General features: G+C 41.4%; 1 protein-coding gene across 2 annotated transcripts in view; it reads right to left on the reverse strand.

Annotated features, from left to right (window-relative positions):
- The window catches only part of si:dkey-117m1.4 (serine/arginine repetitive matrix protein 1), a 20,355-nt gene extending 17,027 nt beyond the window's left edge, over positions 1 to 3,328 (reverse strand). The window contains exon 1 of one of the 2 annotated variants that reach the window (XM_046048019.1): positions 3,196 to 3,328. In XM_046048019.1, coding sequence (XP_045903975.1) covers positions 3,196 to 3,290 — 95 coding nt within the window. In that variant the 5' untranslated portion in view covers positions 3,291 to 3,328. The remainder of the gene's footprint in view (positions 1 to 3,195) is intronic. The other variant, XM_046048020.1, reaches the window with a different exon arrangement.
- Positions 3,329 to 12,158: the final 8,830 nt, after the last annotated feature.

The following is a 12,158-nucleotide window of genomic DNA, read 5'->3' on the forward strand; positions in this document are numbered from 1 at the left end:
CCCCCCCCCCCCCCCCCCCCCCCCCCCCCCCCCCCCCCCCCCCTCTAAAGCTTACATGCGCACACACACACATAGGAAAGCTTGCTCAAGCGCGTACACACTCTCTCTCTCACCAGTGCTCACATAACCAAACCCACAGTCTCATGTTCCATCTCTGACACACACACACTTTTTCCCTCTCTCACACACACACAATGGCAACCACGCACGCATACAATCTGCACATTACAGATTCTCAGACACATGCATATCTTCTACAATATATTCTCTCCTCTAGTGTACTGCACACACACACACACACACACGTTCCATCAAACATATTATTCTTCCTCAGTCCCCGACGAGCAAATATTACGTGTGCTTGCAGATACAAACACACACACACACACACAACCTCTTGTCACGCAACTGTTCCTACTACATACGTTTAGATTACACACAATCAGTCACTCACACACACACACGGCACACATGCACAAACTCACTCAATAAGCCTCACGTACACTCCGTCCTTCATGCAGAACATTCTAACACACACATCCACACAGAGAATCCTCAATAATAAAACAGATACAAACACAACCCCCCCCCTCCCCCACGTATACCATACCACCCACACGCAGTACACACAAAAATACTTTTCCTTTGAGCATGCGTGCACACACACACACACACACACACACACACACACACACAAACACACACACTGTCCTTTCCTCTTTCATAAACAAAGTAGATGCATAAACACTCTCTCCTTCCCTCTGTATGACACACACAAACACACTGCCCTTGTCTAGGAGCCACACACACAGACACACATATACACAAGTACACACACACAAACCTTGTGTCTGTCTCCCCCTTGACACACACCCCTCCCTCTCTTACTGACTGCAGAATAAACACACACACAAACACACTATACAGACAGACATACACACACCTCTCCTTCCAGAACAAATACACAAACACAGAAAAGACACACACACAAAGAAACACACACACAGCATATGCACTAGCTACCAAGCCTTCTTTTTCAGTTTCCAAGACACACACACACACACACACACACACACTCACTCACCCTCCCCTTCTGTTTCAAAAGCCTGCACACGCAAGTGTATGCACACACACACACACACACACCCTCACTCTGTCACACACTCCCTTCTCTTTTCCTCTCTTACTCTCTGTTAAACACACACACACACACTCACTCTGTGCTCTCTCTATCTATCTCTCTGCAACACACACCCTCCATCTTCTGTTGCTCTCTCTTCTCTGCAAGACACATACAGTTACACACACAACCTTCCCTTCTCTGTTCGTCACAAAGACACACACACACACACACACACCTCTCAGTTTCTTAAAGACAGACACACACCCTTTCCTTTACCACTTTCTGCATTGTTTCTATAGTACCATCTCTCACACTCAAAAAAATAATGTCTTCACTTTTCAGACAACACACACACACAATTAACACAATCCAAAACATCACACACACACGCTCTCTTTACCAATCATGCATTTGATTATTATCCCCTTTAAAAACACACTGAAACCCACACACCACTTGGTTACACATAAACACAGTCCTTCATGCTCACACACAGACACACACCTCCCATCCCTCTCACTCACTCACATGCACACACAAACAAACACATTCCCTCCCCCACTCTCCTAACACACACATATGCGCAAACACACTCTCCCCTCCCCTTCCCTGTGCCTCTAACACACTTCCCCTCTATCTCTCTCTCTCTCTCTCACACACACACACACACTTTTTATATGCTCCTTCTCACGTACATACACACTCACACACACGTCCTTCACAGTCTCTCACAATCATTTCTCCCTCTCTTCTGCCACACAGTAAACACACCTTTATTCCCCACTTTTTCCACACACACTATTAGTTTCTCTTTTTCTGTTTCACTCTCTCTCTCTCTCTCTCACACACACACATACACTCGCAAAAACAATAACAGGCATGCGTGCAAACACACACACACTCTGAAAAACACATTTAAAAACACATTTTCCCTTCTCTCAAACACACCCTGCACATACACACTTACTCATTCTCTCAACCAAACACAACCTCACAGAACCACACACACACTCACTCACTCAATACTACACACACACACACACACACACACACACACACACTCCTGTTCTCTTTGTCACACACTCCTTACACACTGAGCTCCCCCTCCCTCTCCCCATCTCTCTCACACACACACTCAGTGTCTGTCTCTGTCACGCACACACTCTCTCCCCCTCCCATCCCTCACACACACACATACACACACTCCCTCCTCCTTCCTCTGCTCTAGCACACACACACACACACACACACACATGCAGACACACTCACACATACACACCACTCCCCCTCCCTCTCTCTCTCACACACACACACACACACACACACAGAGCTGCTCCTTTCTCTCTCACGCTCTCTCCCCCTCCCTGTGTGTGTGCCTTTCTCTCCCACTCTCACACAACCACACTTACACACGTACGCGCGCTCACTACACACAAACGCGAGCGCGCACTTACACAGAGAGAGAGACACACACAGGGAAGCTCTGACAGTATATTAATTCCAACATTTGTATAACTTTGTGAAATGGTACAGTTGCATTATGAGTTATGATCCTGAAAACTTTTGTTATTTACAGTTTAAGACACAACACGTTGTTATTAAACTCCAGCTTTTTGGGTTTACCTGGAAAAAAGTAGCAAATTCGAGATAGGTGAAATGACTTTGTTGTTGAGATAGTGTGTATTTGTTGAATTTGCATTACCCTGCCACTCAAACACACACATTTAATAGGTGAATTCAGTGTCAGACGCGCGCGCACATGTACACGGACGCAAACTCGCGCACGCGCACACACACCTCTTTGGAGCTGCTTTGTAAGGTGGAATTATGTTCAAAAAACAAGCTCGCATGAGACAAACAGGCGACTTCTAACATCATTTCTTTCAGCTGGACTTTAGCTCACTGATAAACTTGAAAAGTAACGTTTGTTTACAACTTTAGATCACCAAAAACACCCTCACACATACATGCGCGCACACACCCACCGGAGTCTCACTGTCATTGGGGAGGAAAACACTGTAATGAAACAGTTTTTCACTACTGTATATGTCATGATTAATTGACTCCCTCACCCTCGCAGTGGCGGTGCCGGTTTGATGCCTTCTCCGTCGCTGTCCAGGCTCTGTGTCTCCCGGTAGTCGAAGAGCGAGCGTACGGTCTCCGCCATGTTCACGCCAGCAATCGCTGATCTTCCACCGCCGTACCGTTCAGCCTCTCTCGCTCTTCTCTCCAGCAGCTCAACTGGCTCACACCAAGGTTATTCCAGCCGCTCCCACCGCGGCAGAGCGGGGGGTTGCGCGGCGCGCGCCAGGCAACAAAATAGCCTGTAATGTAGCTATAGAATCGTTTTAATCAGCCAAACCGGACTAAGGTTTGATTTTCAAACAGTAGAATTAAGTGACCGCATTGTGGGGGGTAAACATCAACTTGTAGGTCACTTTTAATAAATAATTTGATGCTGGCCACCCCTGCAGAGGAATGGACGCGCTCACCAAGCAGATGAAGAAAAAAAGTGGACCATTTCTAAGAGTGAGTAGCTTGCTAACTGAAAGAAGAAATGATGAGAATAAAGTGGCGACGGAGGAGAAATATTCAGATCAAGTTTGTCTTTCAGAGAGAATAACATGATGGAAAACATTCTCTAGCACAGTATTTACACACCCATATGCACACCTTATTGTATCAACAGGTTAACTCAACCCCCATCCACATTTTGTGTGATTTGTGTATCATTACATGAGTCTTTTGTTGTTTCCTCTCTACTCTCTACTTCATAAAATCTGTATCGGTGAGCATAGACAAACTGTTCTTGTACAGATCTCCCAATTAACATTAAGATGCATCAAAATATGCTACTATTTTATTTATTTGTTTCTATGATCTGAAATAGTCTACAGTAGTATTAGCAGTGATGCATTAGTGACAATGGCAAACGATAACCTGTGCTTACATACATTTTATTTATCAATTTGTCAACTGTCAAAATACCTTGACTTTATTGGGCTATTCAACTGACCTTTTAGTTGGTGGGTACAAAAGTCACTTCAAGGGTAACACATTGCAAAGGTCTCAGCAATGTGGCACCTACATTTGCTAACTGCATACATTGCACATGAGCTGTATCATCTATTTGGCTATTAATTATTATTCAACAACCTTAAAAAAAAGTCCAATGGGGCAGTCATTTAGGCTTTTAAAAATCAAGATAAATCTGATTTTTGAAAATAGAAAGTGCCAGGCCACCTCATCACATTATCTTTAACAATACCATCCATCAACACCTTATTGAAGACCAAATTATTTTTGTATTGATATTGGAAGGTTTAATTAAGCACATTTTTGCATTTTTGCAACATACTATACAGAATTAGTAAATGGTATATCAATTTGAAACACAGGTCAGAAAGGGTCTCAAAAGGGAATTGGTGAGGATTTAAAAATACCGGTTAATTAATAGGGTATGTGTCTAAAAAAAAAGGGAAGAATAAAGCTTGTGCTGGACAGACACACATGCCTTACATTGGGTTTGCTAATGAAATCACACCGGAAGGCAGGCTATAGTAATGCCGATGAGCCACTTCCTTTACGTATAATTTACAAACATTTTATGCTGCAAGACTTTGATTTGTGAACTAAGTTATAAGGACGAAAAAATCAGAGGGTAATAATATTATAATATGATATAGCCTAAAAGCAATTTTATTCTGCATAATACTTCAAGTTAATCATGATTCACTATGGTACCTCTGGAACTGAAGAGGAAAGAATATTTTCTAATGAAACTATATATATATATATATATAAATTAAGAGAGCATCACTAACCTATTACAGCATCAGTCATTTGTTTCAGTGTGCAAAACCCTAACAAATTCCTCCATGCCCAGTTGTTCGACCTACTCATGTGCCAGAATTGCCAAATTTTTCTTTCACTCATGTAACATGGGGTGGGGGGACACGAGACAAAATGACAAACCCTTGTAGGTGTTTGCAAGTGGCGGAGAGGTCTGCAACAACAGAGATGAACTTCTTTTCCCACATGACTTTTGCAACAAGAATTTCATTACCGTGAGCTTCTGCAGGGGACTCAACATGGAAACATCCTGTTGGTCTCCATCTCTACAATGGCTCTGTCCAAAATATTGAGAAGAGCTCTCTGGCTAGGAGTCATGGAGTCTTGAACATGGCAGACAGTGGACAGAACAAAACTACCTGTGAGCTGTATTGCTCATTGTCCTCATTCTTGTAACTGCTAGAGCAGGGTCGTCTATGTCAAAATTGCCCACTGACTCATCATCTCTCATCTCCCTCATAGCATGCAAAGATGCACTGACTACTTGCCCAGCACAGCACAGGTCAACAGAATGAGCCTGTGTTTGCAGGCTTTAGGGCACCAAGCACTTTAGGAATAGTCATGTTTCAAAGAAATGATGCTTCCTCAACATCATCAACAGACCTGATGCCTCTGTGCAGACATCCACAGCTGCTGCACTGTCCTCCGAAACATCTAAAAGGATACTGATAATAGCATCCGGATTCTCAATAAGGCACTTGGTCACTTCATGGTGACTCATGTGGGAGCATTGACAGATGATTTCATCTGCACAGTAGCCTGAGTCAGAAATATGTTGAAGAATTTGATTGGTCATAAATTCTGCTTAGATCAAGCAGACCAGAGTTCTGTAATCGTACTGACAAACATAACTGAAAGACTTTCCACATTGCATCTGTCTCTAGTTGCATCTGTCTCGTTTTTAATGCTAAACCTGCATGATCTGCATTGTTATATTTATTTTTGTAATACTGATTTTCCCATTGTGTCAGTTAATTTATTTGGGATGTTTTTGGATGTGTATATTGCATTTTAGGAATACTTTTGGTAGTTTCATTAAATTTAACTAGTTTTAGAAAGAGACATGCAGAGAAATCCTGTTAATCAAGTGGGCTTTCCAGACTGCCACAAAGAGGAAGCTCACTGACTGCAAAGACCTTCAATACTTCTCTACAATGCTTTTAATTTAGCACTTGTTTTTTCTATCTGAGTGGGCCCTAGGAGGTTACAACACCAGGCAACAGCACTTTTTAAATGGCAGCGACTTTCTCCATAACAATTTCCCAATTATTAAATCCAAAGAAACCAAAGACCAAAGAAAGATGGTAGTGTTGCTATTTATGTGAAATCGAAATTTCATGTCTGGGTAGTTTTTTCTGAATCAATCTGCAAACAATTGGAATTTCTGGCAGTAAATATTGACATTGTTAAGGGCCTCAGTATAACTGTTGTTGGATGTTATAGATCTCCATCTGCCCCAAGTTATGTGTTACAGTCTCTGATGTAACTTTTAACTCGATTAAATTATAGCAAAACTAGACAGTGCAATTTCTGGAGAAATTGCGGTGTGAATGCTGGCTGTTGAAGGCTAATGCTAAACTGGATTGCTAAACTTCATGCAACCTCTCATTTCAGCCTCTCTCTTAAACAAGCAGTAGATGCTCCTGTCTCTTTAACCCCCCCCCAAAAAGCCCACTGCGTTTGATTAGGAGTTGCCAGTTGTTATTGAGGCTGCAGGCAAATTACCATATATGGAAAACCAGCTCTGTATGACATCATTAAGAGTCAAGACTAGAGCTTTGGCCATGTTTAACATGAACATCTGACAATGAAACATTTTACATAAGACAGAAAATATAAGAAGCCTGACAAGTCTCCTTTAATGTGTGTGTGTGTGTGTGTGTGTGTGTGTGTGTGTGTGTGTGTGTGTTATGCATAACAGACAGTTACACGTCACCAAGGTAACCAGCTCTACAAAAGAGACACATAGGAATATCCCTCTGAAATTATCTAAATCTTTGCCTCAAACAAACCTCTCCAGAAACTAAACTATAGGTCGTATGGACGAAATGACTTGAACGGGAGCGGCAGAAGGCATTTGTGAACAATATTATGTATTTTTTGTTTAGATAAAGTTGAAAAAAGTGACCAAAAAACTGGTACGTTCTGCTCTGGTCAACAAAATTGAACTTACAATGGCACTCTTGTCCTTTTGAAGGACACAGAGACAAATCTATAACTCCGAGGGATTTAAAAAGCCCATGTGAGGAACCACAACAAAATGTACTACGTTTCTGGTGTAAAATTATGCATGAAGAGTTAAAATTGTGGTCAAGCCAGCAAGACAATTTCACAAGCCTGCTACACTGTAGTGATGATGTCACCCACTCTTAACTCACGCAATACACACCCATTATAAACTCAGAAAAGAGCTCAAGAAAGCATAAAACTTCGACAGCGAGTACATCATTAATAGATTAACTTCTTGTGACCAATTTACAGTTTAAATCAAGTCTGTAGCTGAAAGTATGCTGAACTGGTGAGCTTTCAAAGTGGAGTAGGTATGAGGAGGATTTCGACAGTCTCTCCATTCACTTACAATGGAAGAATATTTTGGAAAGTATTCAAGGTATCAATGACAAAAGTAAGAGCACCCCATTCCTCATTGAACCGGACAACTTGGAGTTTGAACGGAGTTTCTACGTCAAAAGCTGTGGGACTAGTTAGCGGACAAAAAAACGTGACGGAAGAATAATACGAAATAACTAGACTTAGTGGTTGAATAGTAAGAATCTGAATCTGAATAGTAAGTGAGATGGACTGTGAGACAGAGAGACAGGTGGACTTTAAGACTGTGAGATGGACTGTGAGACAGAGAGACAGGTGGACTATAAGACTGTGAGATGGACTGTGAGACAGAGAGACAGGTGCACTATAAGACTGTGAGACAGACTGTGAGACAGAGAGACAGGTGGACTGTGAGATGGACTGTGAGACAGAGACACAGGTGGACTATGAGACTGTGAGACGGACTGTGAGACAGAGACACAGGTGGACTATAAGACTGTGAGACAGACTGTGAGACAGAGACACAGGTGGACTATAAGACTGTGAGACGGACTGTGAGACAGAGAGACAGGTGGACTATAAGACTGTGAGATGGACTGTGAGACAGAGACACAGGTGGACTATGAGACTGTGAGACGGACTGTGAGACAGAGACACAGGTGGACTACAAGACTGTGAGACGGACTGTGAGACAGAGAGACAGGTGGACTATAAGACTGTGAGACTGAGACTGTGAGACGGACTGTGAGACAGAGAGACAGGTGGACTATAAGACTATGAGACTGTGAGATACAGAGACCCAACTGTTCCCAATGAAGAGAACAGTGTGTGTGTGTGTGTGTGTGTGTGTGTGTGTGTGTGTGTCTGTTTGTCTCTCTCTGTGTCTGTAAGTAGTAGTACCAGGTAGTAGTAGTAGTAATTAGTGCAGTAGTAGTGGTTGTAGTAGCAGATGCAGTACTCTGGATGCAGTACACTTCATTCAAGAAATAGCTTAATGTCTGTCCACCAATCGGAACACAGGACCAAGTATATGTGTGTGTGTGTGTGAGAGAGAGAGTGAGAGAGAGAATGTGTGTGCGTGTGTATCTCCCTTTGATCTTTCTCTGCTTATTAACATCACCTGGGCAACCAGCTATCCTATATAGACAGATAGGAAACTCTCTCTGAGACTTTGCCTCAAACAAACCTCCCCAGAGACTAAACTATAGGTCGTATCGACGAAATGACTTGACCGGGAGCGGCAGAAGGCATTTGTGAACAATATTATGTATTTTTTGTTTGAATGAAGTTGAAAAAAGTGACCACTTTGGCGAGTTGAAAAACTGGTATGTTCTGTTCTGGTCGAGAAAATTTGAGGAGAACTTACAATGGCAGCCAATGGAGTCCTTTGGAAGGACACAGAGACAAATCTTTAACTCCGAGGGATTTAAAAAGCCCATGTGAGGAACCACAACAAAATTAACTATGTTTCTGGTGTAAAAGTATGCATGAAGAGTTAAAATTGTGGTCAAGCCAGCGAGTTAAAGAGAAAATTCTAAGAAGATTTTCCGAGCCTGCTACACTGTAGTGATGATGTCACCCACTCTAACTCATGCAATACACGAGGAGGATTTCGACAGTCTCTCCATTCACTTACAATGGGAGAATTTTCCTGGAAAACCTTGAATATTTTGAAAAGTATTCAAGGTATCAATGACAAAAGTAATAGCACCCCATTCCTCATTCCCAATTATTGTAGCTGGCGATCTAAACAGGGATTGGCTTAAGCCAGTATCTGATGATTTTAAATCTTTTTGTGATTCTGTCAGTCTCACACAGTTGATAATTCTCCCACACATCCAAATCTTAAATGCCCGGAGAAGTCTACTTTAAATTGATTTGATTCTGACTAATGTTCCTCATAAATTCATCTATTGGTGTTTTCTGCAAAGACATTAGTGACCATTGTGTTGTGGCCATCAGCAACACTAAGGTCCCTAAATTAAAATCACGTGTTATTTGTAAGAGGAATCTTAAACATTTTAATGAACAGGGGTTTTATCATGATTTGTTTCATTTTAACTGGAGTAGAATAGAGCTTATCCCTGATGTGGAGACAGCTTGGACATTCTTTAATGAGGGTTTTACACAAATCATAAATACACATTCCCCATTCAGGAGATGGAGAGTAAAGGGGCGTGATAAACCCTGGTTTTCCCCAGAGCTAGCAGAAATTATTCATGAGCGTAAGTTGGCTTGGGCCAAAGCAAGGACAACAGGTTCTACATCTGATTGGCTTGCATTTAGACAGCTAAGAAACAAATGCTCCTCTTTTATTAAGACAGGCAAATCTGAATATTACTACCACTAAAAATTTAAATGACCCCAGAAGATTTTGGAAAACCATAAAATCCCTTTCTGTAAGCAAAAGTTTGCAAGTAGTACCCACCTTTGTTAGGAAGGATTCAGTTGCTGTTCATGACAAAATGGAGATCTTGAATAGTTTTAATGAGCATTTCATATCTTCAGGTTCTCTGTATTATTCAACTTGTTCTGCGTCTGTGAATCCCTGTACTGACAAGCCTGGATATATCAATCAGTCTTTTAACTTCGTACCATTTTTGGTGCAGGAAGTTCATCAAGCTCTAAAATCCTTGGCTTGTAGAAAAACCTCAGGACCTGACCTTATTGATCCTTATTTCTTAAAAATTGGCAGCCGATTTTGTAGCTGTGCCTCTTACATATCTTTTTAACCTTACAGTGGAAAATAAGGAAATTCCAAGGATATGGAAATCAGCTTTTGTTCTCCCTTTATTATAAGGGGTTGACCCAGCTATTTTAAATAATTACAGTCCAATATCTAATTAATCAGTACTAGCTAAAATTCTTTAAAGTATTGTGAGTGATCAATTAAAGGAGTTTTTATACTCAAATGCCGTTTTATCTACATATCAATCAGGCTTCATAAAAAGACAGCTCCATCACAGCTGCAATGAAGGTGGTAAATGACGTTTTGGTTGCACTTGACAAGAAGCAACATTCAGCATTGCTCTTTATTGATCTGTCCAAAGCTTTCAATACTGTTGATCATGAAGTTTTAAAACTTAGACTTATTAACTCAGGACTTTCAGAGCAAGCAGTTGCTTGGTTCTTAGACTACCTTAGCAATAGGTCTCAGTGTATTAGATGTGATGGTCTGTGTTCCAATACTATAGAAGTCACTAAGGGTGTACCACAGGGCTCTGTATTTGGTCCACTTTTATTCACTATATAAACAAGGGAGTGAAATAGAGGTTGTTAACTCCTATAAATACCTGGGTCTTTTGATGGATGACTCCCTGACTTTTAAGCCACAGGTGCTTTACCTGGTGAAAAAGCTGAGGCTAAAACTGGGTTTTTATTTTCGAAATAAGTTGTGTTAATAAGTTTTTCTTTTAATGTAAAAAAGCAACTTGTGGCCACCCCTTTTTATCTGTTCTGGACTATGATGATCTTTTATATATGCATACCTCTGCACAGAACCTTCATATGATTGACACAGTTTACCATGCTTCCTTGAGATTCATTACAAATTACAAAGCGCTGACTCACCACTGTGAGCTATACTCTCGGGTTGGATGGCCTCCTCTAGCCACCCGAAGGCTATGCCATTGGTACACTTTCATATATAAGGCCATTCTTGGTCTGCTGCCAAGCTACTTATGTGTTCATATCATGCAGAAAAGTAATGGGCGACACTCTTTGCGTTCTCAGGACTTCTTTATGCTCTCTGTGCCAAATACCCATACGGAAACGGGAAAGAAGGCATTTCTGTATTCTGCACCTTCAGCATGGAATACGTTGCAAAAGGACTGGAAACTCACTGAATTAATCTCGCAAAACGCAATTAAATCCAAAATGAAAGACTTAGAGGCAGATGTCTTAATATGTAAATGCTCTTAGATTGTAAAAATTATTTAAAATGACTTTATGAAATGTTAGCTTACTAGTCTTTTGTGTTATTTGTCTGTACCTATGTGTTTGTATTTTTTTATATGCTGCTGCCTGTCTTGGCCAGGTCACCCTTGCAAAAGTGGACTCTCCTGGTTAAATAAAGGTTAAATAAAAATTGGTCATATTCTGGCCATTTTCAGGTTCACAAGTTTATTTAGGGGTTGTACCAGAAAAGGTTTACATGGTTTAATTTTCAAAAAACACCATATTTTTGTCGTACTGCACATCGCTGCAGCTCCTCTTTATAGGTAGATCTTTACAGGTATATTGTATATTGGGGAGACTAAACAACCACTACACAAACGCAATATACAGGTATATTGTATATTGGGGAGACTAAACAACCACTACACAAACGCATGGCTCAACACAGAAGGGCCAACTCCTCAGGTCAAGACTCTGCAGTCTACTTACATCTGAAGGACAGAGGACACTCGTTTGAGGACCACCAGGTGCACATTTTAGACAGAGAAGATGGATGGTTTGAAAGAGGTGTCAAGGAAGCCATCTACACCAGGGTTGAGAAGCCGTCATTGAACAGGGGAGGGGGTCTACGCCACCACTTATCCCCCACTTACAATGCTGTCCTTTCATCACTTTCCAGGAAACTCAACAAACGTAACCTATTGACCTCAGGTGAAGATACCAACGATGGTCGTTCAGT

This window comes from Micropterus dolomieu, linkage group LG04 (genome assembly GCF_021292245.1).
Source record: "Micropterus dolomieu isolate WLL.071019.BEF.003 ecotype Adirondacks linkage group LG04, ASM2129224v1, whole genome shotgun sequence".
NCBI lineage: Eukaryota > Metazoa > Chordata > Actinopteri > Centrarchiformes > Centrarchidae > Micropterus > Micropterus dolomieu.